The 16,532-nt window shown below is 44.0% G+C and overlaps 1 protein-coding gene across 1 annotated transcript; it reads left to right on the top strand.

The window, feature by feature from the left end:
* The first annotated feature begins 3,104 nt into the window (after positions 1-3,104).
* Positions 3,105-11,115, top strand: LOC132780108 (interferon alpha-inducible protein 27-like protein 2A). The gene is made up of 4 exons (XM_067460567.1): positions 3,105-3,217; positions 6,899-6,961; positions 8,412-8,573; positions 10,815-11,115. The coding sequence occupies exons 1-4, from the start codon at positions 3,160-3,162 to the stop codon at positions 10,919-10,921; spliced, it is 390 nt and encodes a 129-aa protein (XP_067316668.1). The 5' UTR covers positions 3,105-3,159; the 3' UTR covers positions 10,922-11,115.
* The last annotated feature ends 5,417 nt before the right edge of the window (positions 11,116-16,532 follow it).

Below are 16,532 nucleotides of genomic sequence, written 5' to 3'. Positions count from 1 at the left end.
GGTTTGTAGGTTCAGTCTTGAGACTGTGGGATTATGGCTTGGGATCGCGAAGAAAAAATAAGCGGCTATGATGCCTCCTTTTGGCAAAGGTACGTAATTTGGATTGTAAATCCCTTCCCAGTTTATGTGTCCTTGCTCTGCTTTCAGGAGGCTCCTTTTGTAGGTACATTCATCAGTATCAGGTTGTCTTCTGTGTTTCATCGTTGTGAGCACTTGTGTCCCTTGCTTTGTTCAGGTTTTGTTAATCCACTGCAACGTTTGGTAAAGCAAAACTCAATTCTTTTTTTTGGCCTCTCACACATAACTTGGGGTTGTCAGGTTTTCAAAATAAGGAACAAGCAAAATGGGGTTGACAATTAGGAAATGGAGCTAATCATTAGTTTCAGGTTCTGCAACAATGGTGTTCTAAAATGTCCATTTGCGTGTGTGCGTAGGCTGACAGATCAGAACCCTATATAAACAGAAAAATTGACAGTTTAGAACACCAGGTTGATAGATAGATAGATAGATAGATCAATCGATAGATAGATCAATCGATAGATAGATAGATAGATAGATAGATAGATAGATAGATAGATAGACACGGTTTAGAACCCCAGGTTTATTTATTTAATTTCTATCCCACTTTTCTCCCAATTGGGACTGAAAGTGGCGAACAAATATGTAACAAAAAACATTACAGAGCATAAAAATAAGCATAATCACCACACCACAAACATATCTAATAAAAATGGTGAAACTGGTGATGACATAATAAATAAATAACATTACACAGTTTGATTGATTGATTGACTGATTAACAGACTCTCTGTCTGTGTCTGTCTGTCTGTTTAGAACACCAGATAGATAGACCATTTAGAGCACCAGATAGATAGATAGATAGATAGATAGATAGATAGATAGATAGATAGATAAATCGACAGTTCAGAACATCAGATAGAAAGGATGGATGACAGTTTAGAATACCAGATAGAAAGATAGTAGATACAGTTTAGAACACTAGGTAGATAGGTAGGTACATATATACATACTAGATAGATAGATAGACTAACTGTTTAGAACACAAGATAGAGATCAAGATGATAGATAGATAGATAGATAGATAGATAGATAGATAGATAGATAGATAGATAGATAGATAGATAGATAGATAGATAGTTTAGGACACAGATGGATAAACAGATATGTCTGGAACACCAGACAAACATAAATGATAGATAGAGAGTTTGATAGACTGATTGACAGTTTAGAACACCAGATAGATAGACCATTTAGAGCACCAGATAGATAGATAGATAGATAGATAGATAGATAGATAGATAGATAAATCGACAGTTCAGAACATCAGATAGAAAGGATGGATGACAGTTTAGAATACCAGATAGAAAGATAGTAGATACAGTTTAGAACACTAGGTAGATAGGTAGGTACATATATACATACTAGATAGATAGATAGACTAACTGTTTAGAACACAAGATAGAGATCAAGATGATAGATAGATAGATAGATAGATAGATAGATAGATAGATAGTTTAGGACACAGATGGATAAACAGATATGTCTGGAACACCAGACAAACATAAATGATAGATAGAGAGTTTGATAGACTGATTGACAGTTTAGAACACCAGATAGATAGACCATTTAGAGCACCAGATAGATAGATAGATAGATAGATAGATAGATAGATAGATAAATCGACAGTTCAGAACATCAGATAGAAAGGATGGATGACAGTTTAGAATACCAGATAGAAAGATAGTAGATACAGTTTAGAACACTAGGTAGATAGGTAGGTACATATATACATACTAGATAGATAGATAGACTAACTGTTTAGAACACAAGATAGAGATCAAGATGATAGATAGATAGATAGATAGATAGATAGATAGATAGATAGATAGATAGATAGTTTAGGACACAGATGGATAAACAGATATGTCTGGAACACCAGACAAACATAAATGATAGATAGAGAGTTTGATAGACTGATTGACAGTTTAGAACACCAGATAGATAGATAGATAGATAGATAGATAGATAGATAGATAGATAGATAGAGACAGATACCTGTTTAGAACAATAGATAGATAGATAGATGGACGGACGGACGGACGGACGGACAGACAGTTTAGAACACCAGATAGATAGATAGATAGATAGATAGATAGATAGATAGACAGACAGTTAGTTTAGAATACCAGATAGATAGATAGATAGATAGATAGAGACAGATACCTGTTTAGAACAATAGATAGATAGATAGATAGATAGATGGATGGATGGATGGATGGATGGATGGACGGACGGACGGACGGACGGACGGACGGACGGACGGACAGTTTAGAACACCAGATAGATAGATAGATAGATAGATAGATAGACAGACAGTTAGTTTAGAACACCAGATAGATAGATAGATAGATAGATAGAGACAGATACCTGTTTAGAACAATAGATAGATAGATGGACGGACGGACAGACAGTTTAGAACACCAGATAGATAGATAGATAGATAGATAGATAGATAGATAGATGATAGATAGATAGATAGATACAATAGACAGATAGATAGATAGATAGACAGACAGATAGATAGATCGATAGATAGATAGTTTAGAACACCAGATAGAGATAAAGAGAGAGAGAGCGAGACTGACAGTTTAGAACACCAGATAGATAGATAGATACAACAGACAGACAGACAGACAGACAGACAGATAAAAGTAGATAGATCCGGCCTGGCAGAATAGGGTTGGACTCGATGGCATTTGGGACCCTCTTCGAATGCTAAGATTCTATAATAATAATAACAACAACAATAATAATAACCTTTGATAATAATAACGAGGAAGATGGTGTCTGCTCCTCTGGAATTTTATTTAGACAGAGGTGGATGACAATCTGTTGGGAGGGCTTTGATTGTGTCTTCCTGCCTGGCAGAATAGGATTGGACTGGATGACCTTTGTGGGGTCCCTTCCAACTCTTAAGACTTTACAAAAAGGAAATAAAAGTGCTTGGGTTGCCATCCGCCCATTCCTTTCTGCCAGCCCTTTATCTTTAGCCTGTGACTCAGTGGAAAAGTCATTTCTCTTTAAATTTCCTCCTCCTCCTTTCTTAAAGGGCCCGTTTGCAAAAAGCCAGCTGCACAGATGGCAGGATCCCCCAAGAAAGAGGCAGAGATGCCCCCAAAGGCCAGTGGGAACCCTGGTAAGACAATCCCAGCAGGAAAAAAAAAGGGGGGGGGGGGACTTTAAAGGTAGGAAACCCAAGTTCTTTGGGACTTCTTCTGAGTTGGGTCTCCCTTCTCCAAAATGCTTGAGACTTTGCTTCAGATTTGGGAATAGATAAGATATATTGGCATGGAGGAGTGGTTCTTAACCTGTGGGCCGCGGCCCACCAGTGGCCTGCGAGGACGAAAATCTGGTTCACGAGCCTCCTTCCTATTTGTTTTGTTTTGTTTCGGCTCCTTTCGGGGTGCCTGCCACTCCTTCCCTGTCGCTGATCATGGTATATGTTCTGTATCAGAAACTAGAGCTGATGTGGTCTATCCAAGTCAATTTTCTGAATTAGCACCTCAAACCGAATCTAAAGTTGACCAAAAACTGATTCGTAACCCTTTTAGTACTTATGTTGAAGAGTGGTCTCTGGTCAAAGTGGTCTCTGGTCAAAGTGGTCTCTGGTCAAAAAAAAGTTGGGAACCACTGGCACAGAGATACATTATATGAGAGAGATGCCTTCGACAAATATGGACCCAAATATGAACACAAAGCTCATTGATGCCACATAGAGAGAGACCTTATAGCCATAACCTGAAAGTCCTTTTATATATACATCCTTTTAAAACAAATTATGTGCATCAAATAATGTGTTTTAATGTTTTTATTATATACTAGCTTGGGTACCCGGCATTGCCTGGGTCATTTGAAATATTATATACTATTATATACTAAGAACTAAGAACTATTATATACTAAGAACTATTATCTACTAAGAACTGTAAATAAATATATACTAGCTTGGGTACCTGGCATTGCCTGGGTTATTTGAAAAAGTTATTATAATTGTACGAAATGCATAAGGTTGTGGGTGAGCTACAACTCACATCATACCAGGCACGCCCCCTGAAACTCTATCCATAGTTAACGTTTGTTATGTTGGGCAGGTTTGCTCTAGCTGCATCATTGGTGGGGTTGGGTGTGCTCTCTGGTTCTAGGGTAAACTACAATTCCCACTATGGTGACTCAGTCCCCTCAAACCCCTTTAGTAGGTTGAGTTAGTCATGAGGGTTCTTGTGCCAGGTGTGGTCCAGGTCCATCGTTGGTGGAAATCAGATTACTGCAACGCACTCTACGTGGGGTTGCCTTTGAAGACTGCTCGGAAACTTCAATTAGTCCAGCGAGAGGCAGCCAGATTGCTCACCGGAGCGTCATACAGGGAGCATACCACCCCCCTGTTGTGTCAGCTCCACTGGCTGCCGATCCAGTTCCGAGCACAATTCAAGGTGCTGGTTTTGACCTATAAAACCCTACACGGTTCCGGCCCAGTGTATCTGTCCGAACGGATCTCCCTCTATGTCCCACCCCGGAGCCTAAGATCTTCTGGAGAGGTCCTGCTCTCGACCCCGCCTCTATCACAGGTGAGATTGGCGGGGACGAGAAGCAGGGCCTTTTCGGTGGTGGCCCCCCACCTGTGGAACTCACTCCCCGGGGAAATTAGATCTGCAACATCGCTCCTTTCCTTTAGGAAAAAACTAAAAACATGGATCTGGTACCAGGCATTTGGGCAGGCGGGCAAATAAAGAGAGAACTTTATGGATGGCTAGGAAATGACTAACGGACTGGACACGAGGAACTCTGGAAACGAAACGCTGATTATAAGAATGATTTTATATGATATTTTATATAATATGTTAGGCACCGATTGTTGATGTTTTAACTGTGATGATCATTTTAATTATATTTCTGTGTATTTGTTTTTATATATTTTTGTATACTATGTGTAATGTATAAAGGCATCGAATTCTGCCTTCTTTGTAAGCCGCCCTGAGTCCCCCTCCGGGGGTTGAGAAGGGCGGGGTAAAAGTACCAGAAATAAATAAATAAATAAATAAATCACAGTTTCTCTGGTTGTGGGTGAACTACAACTCCCAGAAAGGAAAGTCAGTTTCCCCAAAACTACTCCAGCAATCAAATTTCGGCACATCGGGTATATGTGTCCGTTTACCTGTCCGAACAGATTCTCCCCTATGAACCATCAAGGTCTTTAAGATCTTCCGGGGGGGGGGGGGGGGGGCTGCTCTCGATCCCACCATTGTCACAATTGCGGTTGGTGGGGACGAGAGACAGGGCCTTCTCGGCTTTGGAACTCCCCGGCTTTGGAACTCCCTCTCACAGGAGATTAGAACAGCTCCCTCCCTCCTGATGTTCAGGAAATTAACAAAGACTTGGCTATGGAATGCGGCCTTTGACAACTGAGTCAACTCTGGTCCACATGGAAGGAGAATGATTAACTGTGAATTATGACCATTAGTGTTTTTGACAACTTGGCTGTGTAATTGTGATGATGATGATGTTGTATTGTAATATGTTTTAACGTGTAATGATAATGCATTGTGTGGTTTGTATTTTGTATATGAACACATGTTGTGAACCGGATCTGAGTCCCTCCTGGAGGTGAGAAGATCGGTATAGAAAACTTTTAAATAAACAAACAAACAAACAAACGAATAAATAAATAAATGTGCCTAGTTTGGTCCAGATCCATCAGTGTTTGGGTTCACAGTGTTCTCTGGATGTAGGTGAACTACAACTCCCCCAAATCAAGGTGAATTTTCCCCCAAGACCTCCAGTACTTTTTGCTGGTCATGGGGACTCTGTGTGCCAAGTTTGGTCCAATTCCATCTTTGATGGAGTTCAGAGTGCTCATTGATTGCAAGTGAAATATAAATCCCAGTACTTACAACTCCAAAATGTCCAGGCCAGTTCCCCACAAAACCCACTAATATTCAAATTTGGGCATATCGGGTAAGCATGCCAAGTTTGATCCAGATCCATCATTGTTTGTGTTCATAGTGGGCTCTGGGTGTAGGTGAACTACAACTCCTATAAATCCCTCCAAAGACCTCCAGTATTTTTTCTTGGTCATGGGGGTTCCGTGTGCCAAGTTAGTTCCAGGTCCATCATTGGTGGAGTTAAGAGTGCTCTTAGATTGTAGGTGATCTATACATCCCAGGACCTACAACTCCTATAAATCATTGTGAATTCTCCCCAAACCTCTCTAGTATGTTCAGTTGCCAGTCAATTCGTCTGTTGGCTGTGTGTCATAGAAAAGAATATGAAAGGGTTAAGGGAGAGGCAGTGGGTGGGGTCATGCAAATTCCACACCAATGGAGAGAGTCAGAAACGCTGGGATGTCTGTGGTGGAGGACAAACATAAAATCTAGGATGGAATTGTCCCCGTATGAAAGCCTTCACTTGGATGGTGGGCATGATGGCATATGTAGAGGACATTGGCAGGGCTCTTGTACATGTCTGTGGCACTCACTATAGCCTGCAATGTCACTGGAGGGAGGGCCATTGGTGTCCCCTGAGTAGTGGAAGCTATAGCTGTTTGTGGAGGCAAGAGCTTGTCTGTGTAAGTGGACACTCAAGCCACATACATATTTTCACTTTTAGTATGTGTTTAGATGTTTTGAAGCCTTGATTTCTTTATCTGTGAATTTTAACTATGTTTTGACTCACCTTCAGGGGGAATAGTTAAGAAATAATAATAATAATAATAATAATAATAATAGTAGTTGTTATTATTATTATTATTATTATTATTATTATTATTATTTTGCCAAGCTGTTGGGTAGATTTTAGAAAATGAGCATATTCCTTTTTGCAGGGGCCTTTAAAAGACTGACAAACTCAGGAAAAGGAGCCATGATTGGAGCTGGATTAGGAATCGGTAAGTGCTTATACTGTTCCCCGAAGACACCAGATTTTTTGGTTTTTTAAAAGGAAATATGCTATTTGGGGAGAAAACCACGCAACACAACCGCCAAATATATGAAAACATCTCCCACAACATGCCTAGAAAAATCGAGACTGTTTCATTTTCTGCAAATTGAGAACTTCCTAATGGTAAGAGCCGTTAGAGGTAGGATGGCCATCTGCCAGGAGGGCTTTGATGGTGCCATCCTACATGACAGAATGGGGGTTGGACTAGATGGCCTTTAGAGGTCCCTTCCAAATCTTATAATGCAATCATTCATTCATAAGAGCTATTTGACAGTGGAATATGCTGCTTGCTGCCTTGGGGTCCGGCAGAGTCTTCTCTGTCAGGAGGGCTTGGATTGTGTTTTAGCTGCATGGCTGAAAGGGGTTGGACTCGATGGCCCTTGGGGTCCCAACCAACTCTCAAGAGTCTATGAAATATACTTCTAAATATTTTGTATACTATATATGTGTGTGTGTGTATGTATGTATGTGTGTATGTATATATAAATATATGTGTGTGTGTGTGTATATGTGTGTGTGTGTGTGTGTGTGTGTGTGTGTATATATATATATATATATATATATATACTAGCAATCCCCTGCCATGTGTTGCTGTGGCCCAGTCTTTGTATATGTGTTTTGTGTGTGCAGATATGCATATATGTGTGTGTGTATATATTTGTGTATATGTGTATATATGTGTGTTTGTATATATATGTGGTTTCGCACATGTGTTGTAATTAATTATTTTATTTTTGGCTTTTAAAGTCTCTTCTGCTGTGTTTTTCAGTGTTTTTATGAGTGATGGTCACTTGTTGGCCTGATATATGTATTGTATCCAAATTTGGGCTCAATTTGTTCAGTGGTTTTTGAGTTATGTTAATCCCACAAATGAACGTTACATACATACACACACACACACACACACATTTGTCTCTAGGAACTGCTTCAGCTGGAAGGTAATGGCGCTCCATGCCGTCATGCCAGCCACATGACCTTGGAGATGTCTACAGACAACGCCAGCTCTTCGACTTAGAAATAGAGATGAGCACTACACCCCAGAGTCGGACATGACTGGACTTAATGTCAGGGAAAAACCTTTACCTTTACCTATCATGTCTTCTCTCAGCCTTCTCTTCTGTAGGCTAAACATGCCCAACTCTTTAAGCTGCTCCTCATAGGGCTTGTTCTCCAGACCTTTGCATTACCGCCAGGACTGTCCTTTCTGTTTCACTTATTGCATTATCTTTATTTTGGCTGAAGTTAAGCCTTTTTAATTTACCTTCACTTGTGTTTAAGGCTGTTTCTGGTGTAAAACTGGACAGTTGTCTCACTCCCGTTCTTAACCGTGAGTCATTTAGAAGTCGGATGTCTGTAACTGGGAGACAACCTGTACTCATTTGGTTCTCGCCCTCCAGGACTCACCGTCGTGGGGCTCCCTTTGGTGCTCGGTGCTGCGGGCTTCACCAGCGCAGGGATCGCAGCCGGCTCCATTGCAGCCAAGATGATGTCAGCCTCAGCGATTGCCAGCGGCGGTGGGGTTGCAGCCGGCAGCTCAGTGGCCGTCCTTCAGTCCATTGGTAAGCCTTTGATAGTTGCGCCAAACCAAGGCTGAACTAGGAATCCGAGTGCGCAAAGTCCAGAAACCATAGTGTAGTGCAGGCACGGGCAAACTTGGTTTGAATCCAGCCGTGGAAATCTCCAAGGAGATCTTAAACGTGTCACGCTCTCCCAGCCTTGGAGGCAAGCACAAAATCTTGCCAACCCTATGAGAAGCTTTCCACGGGGTCACTGGACTTGGAAACACAGCAACAAGAAGAAAAGCATCTTGAGTCCCAGGTTGGGGAAAAAGGAGGGATGGAGACCCAATTGGAGTCGCATACTCTCAGCCCCAGAGAAACGTAGGATTTCCTTCAGGTCACATGAAGGCAGACAAGGCCTTGACAGCTCGGAAACAACTTGAAGGGCAAACAACAACAGGAAGATAGCCGTCTTGAGTTTCAGAATGGAAAAATTGAGAGGTGGATGGATCTATAATAGATGATAAATAGAGGGAGGGGGAAGAATGGGTGGATGGAGAGAGAGATGAGAAAGAGATGAAACAACAGATGGATAAAAAAGGATGGCTGAATGGATAGATGGAGGGAGGGAGAGAGAGAAGGAAGGATGGAGAGAGAGAGGGAGAAGGAGAGAGATGGAACAAGGATGGGTGGATGCATAGATGGAGGGAGGGAGGAAGGATGGAAAGAGAGAAGGAAAGAGAGATGGAACAAGGGATGGTTAAAAAGAATGGCTGAATAGATGGAGGGAGAGATGGAAGGATGGAGAGAGAGAGAAGGAGAGAGAGATGGAACAAGGGATGGATAAAAAGGGTGGCTGAATAGATGGAGGGAGAGATGGAAGGATGGAGAGAGAGAGAAGGAGAGAGAGATGGAACAAGAGATGGATAAAAAGGATGGCTGAATAGATATAGATGGAGGGAGGGAGAGATGGAAGAATGGAGAGAGAGAGAGAGAAGGAGAGAGATGGAATAAGGGGTGGATAAAAAAGGATGGGTGGATGGATAGATGGAGGGAGGAGGGATGGAAAGAGAGAGAAGAAGAGAGATGGAACAAGGGATGGATAAAAAGGATGGGTGAATGGATAGATGGAGAGAGATAGAAGTATGGAGAGAGAAGGAGAGAAAGATGGAACAAGAGATGGATAAAAAAGAATGGGTGGATGGATAGATGGAGGGAGGAAGGATGGATGGATGGATGGATGGAAAGAGAGAGAAGGAAAGAGATGGAACAAGGGATGGATGAAAAGGATGGGTGAATGGATAGATGGAGGGAGGAAGGATGGAAAGAGAGAGAAAGATGGAACAAGGGATTGATAAAAAAGGATGGCTGAATAGATAGATGGATGGAGGGAGAGATGGAAGGATGGAGAGAGAGGAGAGAGATGGAACAAGAGATGGATAAAAAGGATGGGTGGATGGATAAATGGAGGATGGAAAGAGAAGTAGAGAAAGAGAGACATGGAACAAGGGATGGATAAAAAAGGATGGCTGAATAGGTAGATGGAGGAAGGGAGAGATGGAAGGATGGAGAGAGAGAAGGAGAAAGATGGAACCAGGGATGGATAAAAAGGGATGGGCAGATGGATAGATGGAGGAAAGATGGAAAGAGAGAGAAGGAGACAGAGATGAAACAAGGGATGGATAAAAAAGGATGGCTAAATGGAGGGAGGGAGGGAGGGGGGGATTGAAGGATGGAAAGAGGGAAGGATGGAAGCAAGAGCGAGAGGAAGAAGGGAGGGATGGAAAAAAGGATAGGAAAATGGAGGTAGGGATCAAGAGAAAGATGGGTGGATGGATCAGTCAAGAGATGAATGGATCAAAGGATGGGTGGGTGGATGATGAATGGATAGAGAGAGATGGATCGAGAGATTGAAAGAGAGATGGATGAATAGATGGATCCAGTGATGAATGGAGGAAAGGATGGGTGGGTGGGTGGAGATCCACTGGCTAACTTTGGCCAAGAGATAGATAGGATGATTTTAGGGTTGCTGTAAGTGACTTGAAAGCATCCAACTCTCAATTGCTTTGTCCAGAACTGGAAATAATATTATTCCAGGGGAGGTCTGACCAAAGCAAAAGGGAGTGGAGCTAGGACTCTCCTCAATTGGACACTAGACTCCTAATGAAGCAGCCTAGGGTTGTTTTGGCTTTTTTAGCTGCTGCATCACACCAATGATCTACTGAGAGCCCTAGATCCGGTGTTTTCAGGTGCCCAGCATCCTAAACTGCTTCTCTGTTTGTCTCTCTCTCTCTCTTTCAGGGGCAGCGGGACTCGCACTGAGCACCAAACTTGGGGTGACTGCGGCGACGGCCAGTGCTGGGGCAGCCATTGGGGCTGCAAAGAAGCCAAGCCCCCAAAAGCCGTAGGATTCATAGAAGTTATTTGGATATTATTGCAGCAGGACCTTTTGGCATCTGCCCCGCTACCAAGAGCCTCTTTGAATTTTGATGATTTCTTACAGACAATCTTTGGGAAATTGACCTTTCTTTTAAAAGGGTTTCATTTCTTTAAAAATCGCAATGGAAGCATATTAATCAATAAAACCACACGAAGCAGCCAAGATTCTAGTCCACAAGGGGATTTGTGTGACTTGGTTGCTATTTTGGCCAATTTTATGTATTTATCGTATCAGAAGCGAACCGAGGCTACAGTTGCAATATATTTTCAAAAAAACACAAAATTTAAAAACTTGCCATTCTACTAATTGTTCTTTGAACAGTAGCTGGCCACTTGGAGTGCTCTTCTCTGTACTCACATGTCGTGGACTTCACTTCATGGCCCCATTTCTTCAGGTTGGCTCTGCATCTCATGGTGCCAGAGCTCAGTCTGTTCAGAGCCTTCCAAGTTGCCCAGACTTCTATTTTCCCAGGGGGGAGTCTCTCATTCGGTATCAGCCACTGATTGAGGTTCCAGGTTTTAGCCTGCCACTTTTGGACTCTCACTTGCTGAGGCGTTCCTGCGAATATCTCTGTAGATCTTAGAAAACTATATTTTGATTTAAGGTGTTGGCGTGCTGACTGATATCCAAACAGGGCCTTGGTCCTTTAATTTTTGGCTGCTACTTCCCGGTGGATGTCAGGTTGTGCAAAACAGTAATGGCCAAACAATATTATTTCTCCAGTGGTGTAGGGCATAGACATCTTGTGATAATGTGCCATGTCTCATTAAGATTGGCATCCAGGCCAAAAAGGAAAGGCAATCACCTTCCAGCAATTCTCAGGAAAGACCACTGGGAGTTGCAATTCGGCGACGCACCAGAACCTTATAAAACTACATCTCCCAAGATTCCATAGCATTACTTACTTACTTAGGCAATCCCTCATTGTCTGAGTAGGATAATCTTCCAGGGTGGGTCCGTAGGTGACTATGGAGCCCTATTCTTGATCTGCATCGTCTCCCACAGTGACGGCATTGGTTTCCAGGTAGAAAGCGGTCCTGGTTGGGGTTGGCTTGACGCACCTTCCTTTTGGCACGTTTCTCTCTTTTGCCCTCCATTCGTGCCTCTTCAAATTCTGCAGCACTGCTAGTCACAGCTGACCTCCAACTGGAGTGCTCAAGGGCCAGGGCTTCCCAGTTCTCAGTGTCTATGCCAGAGTTTTCAAGGTTGGCTCTGAGCCCATCTTTAAATCTCTTTTCCTGCCGACCAACATTCTGTTTTCCATTCTTGAGTTCAGAGTAGAGCAACTGCTTTGGGAGTCGGTGGTTGGGCATCCGCACAACATGGCTGGTCCAGCGGAGTTGATGGCGGAGGACCATCACTTCAATGCTGGTGGTCTTTGCTTCTTCCAACACGCTGATATTTGTCCGCTTGTCTCCCCAAGAGATTTGCAGGATTTTCCGGAGGCAGCACTGATGGAATCGTTCCAGAAGTTGCATGTGACGTCGTAGACAGTCCCCGTCTCGCAGGCGTATAGCAGGGCTGGGAGGAGAATAGCTTTATAAACAAGCATCTTGGCATCCCTACGGATGTCCCCGTCCTCAAGCACTCTCTGCTTCATTTTGAAAAATGCTGCACTCGCAAAGCTCAGGCCGTTAAGCCAGGGCAGTATATATTCTACTGTATAGATGCAGCCTCAATCAAAGGGTAAATTAATCTTGGTGCAGTTCCAAAACATGGCCACCAGGGGGTAGTGTAGGTTTATAAAACAGCTGTCCATAATAAATACCCTAAGGCAGTGGTTCTCAACCTGTGGGTCCCCAGATGTTTTGGCCTTCAACTCCCAGAAATCCTAACAGCTGGCTGGGATTTCTGGGAGTTGTAGGCCAAAACACCTGGGGACCCACAGGTAGAGAACCACTGCTGTAAAGGCATCAGATAATGCCTGATCTTGGAAACTAAGCAGGGCGAACCCTGGTAAGTACTTGGATGGCATACCTTCAAATATTATCATCATCATCTTCAATGCTGTTATATTATAATGTAATATTATATTTATTTATATTCTACTTTTCCCTTTTAATGAAACTCAAAGCAGACCGGATATGCTATTGACTCAAGCCTTATGAAGAAGTGAAAAAGAATGGGTTTTAGAATGGGTTTTTCACAAATGGAAGCAATTTCCTATAGGATCTCCATCGAAAAGTGATCTATCTATCTATCTATCTATCTATCTATCTATCAAGAGTGAAGATCAAGATGATTGAATTCAAATGACTTGATGTGTCCTGATGGCTGATGATAAATCAAAGAATAAATTCCTCAAGTCGGTCGGGTCTCTTGAAAGGTTGAGATATGCAGATATGGCTGGCATGATCGCCAAACCTCGGTATTTCCTTGTCACAGATATTGGATCATCTTGTTATCTTATGGATTTTCTTGGTCCATGGGGAAATGACAAAAGGGAGGAAGGCAGGGAGGAAGGCTGGCTTCCCTTGAAAGCAGGATGCCTCTTTGTTGATAGATGACTAGTTCACCAGGGGGCTCCCCTCAAGCGGTCCTGCTCCGAGACTCGAGGTGGGGGGGGGGGGGTTATTGTCATGCAATCAGTCTTTGTTTAAAACCTTGAATCAATAGGGATTTGCCTTGGGAAATGGGCTACCCAAGGCTGATGTCATGCTGGAGGTCACGAAAAGGTGGCTTCCCATATTTCATATAGAGACATATACACAGGGGTCAGGGGAGATACATAAGGAATAATGAAGTATAAGGGAATTTCATATACACCCATCCCACCCACCAGAGTCCAGAAAAATAAGTTCATCAGCACGAAACCATATCATCCCTTAATCATGAAAAAGGGAGTTCATAGGGCTTGGGGAAAAGTTCCATAAAGTTCTCAAAAGTTTTTGAAAGTTTGGGAAAGTCATTCAAAGTTGCAAAAATCCTGAAAAGGCAAGTGGGAAAAGATGTCCCAGTATCACACAGTCCTTATGGCCGTCCACCAACGCTGAAGATTGAGATTCATGGAGAGAACTACAGATCCCTCCACACCAAGGACCAAGGTGGCCCGCCGACATCTTAGGGATCCCATGGGTTGACCATGAAAGTTTCCCAGGATCAGCAGGCTCCTTGGACATCCACAAAATGGTGGCAGGGAGGCAACGTCTTTGGAAAAACAGCTGGACTCCAGGTTGGGGTTTCAGAGGCAAAAAAAGGTTATTCCCAGGGTGGAAGGGGCAGCAGAGCGAAACTGAGATAGCCATTAGTCTTAGAATTCTCCCAGGAGAAGAATGACACCATTTTTTAAACGATCCACTGACTCGCGGATACGGGGGCCTGAGGGGTTTCCATATCCGCGGTTTAAGGGAACGCAGTTCCGGCCTCCCTGGGATACAAAAATCGCATCCCAGGGGGCCTGAGGGGTTTCCGTATCCGCGGTTTAAGGGAACGCAGTTCCGGCCTCCCTGGGATACAAAAATCGCATCCCAGGGGGCCTGAGGGGTTTCCGTATCCGCAATTTAGGGGAACGCAGTTTCGGCCTCCCTGGGATACAAAAATCGCATCCCAGGGGGCCTGAGGGGTTTCCGTATCCGCAGTTTAAGGGAACGCAGTTTTGGCCTCCCTGGGTTACAAAAATCGCATCCCAGGGGGCCTGAGGGGTTTCCGTATCCGCAATTTAGGGGAACGCAGTTTCGGCCTCCCAGGGATACAAAAATCGCATCCCAGGGGGTCTGAGGGGTTTCCGTATCTGCGGTTTAAGGGAACGCAGTTTTGGCCTCCCTGGGATACGAAAATCGCATCCCAGGGGGCCTGAGGGGTTTCCGTATCCGCGGTTTAAGGGAACGCAGTTTCGGCCTCCCAGGGATACAAAAATCGCATCCCAGGGGGTCTGAGGGGTTTCCGTATCTGCGGTTTAAGGGAACGCAGTTTCGGCCTCCCTGGGATACGAAAATCGCATCCCAGGGGGCCTGAGGGGTTTCCGTATCCGCGGTTTAAGGGAACGCAGTTTCGGCCTCCCAGGGATACAAAAATCGCATCCCAGGGGGCCTGAGGGGTTTCCGTATCCGCGGTTTAAGGGAACGCAGTTTCGGCCTCCCTGGGATACAAAAATCGCATCTCAGGGGGCCTGAGGGGTTTCCGTATCCGTGGTTTAAGGGAACGCAGTTTCGGCCTCCCAGGGATACAAAAATCGCATCCCAGGGGGCCTGAGGGGTTTCCGTATCCGCGGTTTAAGGGAACGCAGTTTCGGCCTCCCTGGGATACAAAAATCGCATCTCAGGGGGCCTGAGGGGTTTCCGTATCCGCGGTTTAAGGGAACGCAGTTTCAGTCTCCCAGGGATACAAAAATCGCATCCCAGGGGGTCTGAGGGGTTTCCGTATCCGCGGTTTAAGGGAACGCAGTTTCGGCCTCCCTGGGATACAAAAATCGCATCCCAGGGGGCCTGAGGGGTTTCCGTATCCGCAGTTTAAGGGAACGCAGTTTCGGCCTCCCAGGGATACGAAAATCGCATCCCAGGAGTGCCGGCAGCCATCTGCAGCCCGGGAGAAGAAAGGTTTATTGAAAGAGAATTTTGAGGCAGTAAAGAGACACAAAGTAACACACTATGGAGAGGGAAAAGGTTACAATTAACTGATACTTTTTATTGGGGGGATTAGTTTCAATGTTAGGAAGGGGGAAAGGCAAAGAAACGAGAAGGCTTCTGAGTAAGCCGCATCGAGTCCTTCGGGAGATGCTAGCGGGGTACAAATAAAGTTATAATATAATAATAATATAATAATAATAGTTGCAGCTGCTGCTGTGCCCACGTTCATGCGGTTGGCCCAAGCGGGGCAATGGAGAACTGAGGAACTCCCTGCTGCGGGTCAGATCAACTTGAAGGCAGGGAGTTCCGTGTTCGGCCTCAATAACCTGCAGATCATTTAATGTCATATTTTAAATTACTTTGGAAATGAAAGTGTACTATTAGAAAACATGGGGTGACACCCTTTCACTTTTGGAATATTTTGGGATTTCAGATAATCAACATTCGATTTGTATATAATTGGAGTACGCAATATAATAGAGCCCCCAAAGGTGCAGTGGGTTAAACCACTGAGTGGCTGCACTTGTGGACCGAAAGGTTGGCGGTTCGAATCCAGGAAGTGGGGTGTCAGCCCCAGCTTCTGCCAAACTAGCAGTTCGAAAACATGCAAATATGAGATCAATAGGTATGCTCAGGCGGGAAGGTGACGGCGCTCCATGCAGTCATGCCGGCCACATGACCTTGGAGGTGTCTATGGACAACGCCGGCTCTTTGGCTTAGAAATAGAGATGAGCACCATACCCCAGAGTCAGACACGACTGGACTTAATGTCAAGGGGAAACCTTTACTTTTACTATGCAATATAATACAATTATTTCTTGTGTTTATGAATGCTTAGTCATAAGCCTCTATTTCAGGCTTCCCACCAATAGAAAAATAAAGCGAAGGCAGCTGGTAGTGATTTGGTAGATTTTTGGTCCTCGTAGCCTTCCGTAGCAAAGGGGGAGGGGGCCGGAGTGACACGTTTCCAAGGGGAGGCAGCAGCGTGTCGCCGCGCGACGGGCTGGGGGCGTG

The sequence above is a fragment of the Anolis sagrei genome, chromosome X (assembly GCF_037176765.1).
Source record: "Anolis sagrei isolate rAnoSag1 chromosome X, rAnoSag1.mat, whole genome shotgun sequence".
NCBI classification, from domain to species: Eukaryota; Metazoa; Chordata; class Lepidosauria; order Squamata; family Dactyloidae; genus Anolis; species Anolis sagrei.
This window is presented reverse-complemented; position numbering and strand designations above follow the sequence as displayed.

What these genes read in the sequence shown, in the direction of transcription:
- LOC132780108 (XM_067460567.1), top strand. Translation starts at nt 3,160, where the DNA reads ATGGCAGGATCCCCCAAGAAAGAGGCAGAGATGCCCCCAAAGGCCAGT. An exon ending in AAAGGCCAGTGGGAACCCTG is followed by an intron (nt 3,218 to 6,898) that starts GTAAGACAATCC and finishes TCCTTTTTGCAG; the next exon opens with GGGCCTTTAAAAGACTGACA. An exon ending in GGCCGTCCTTCAGTCCATTG is followed by an intron (nt 8,574 to 10,814) that starts GTAAGCCTTTGA and finishes TCTCTCTTTCAG; the next exon opens with GGGCAGCGGGACTCGCACTG.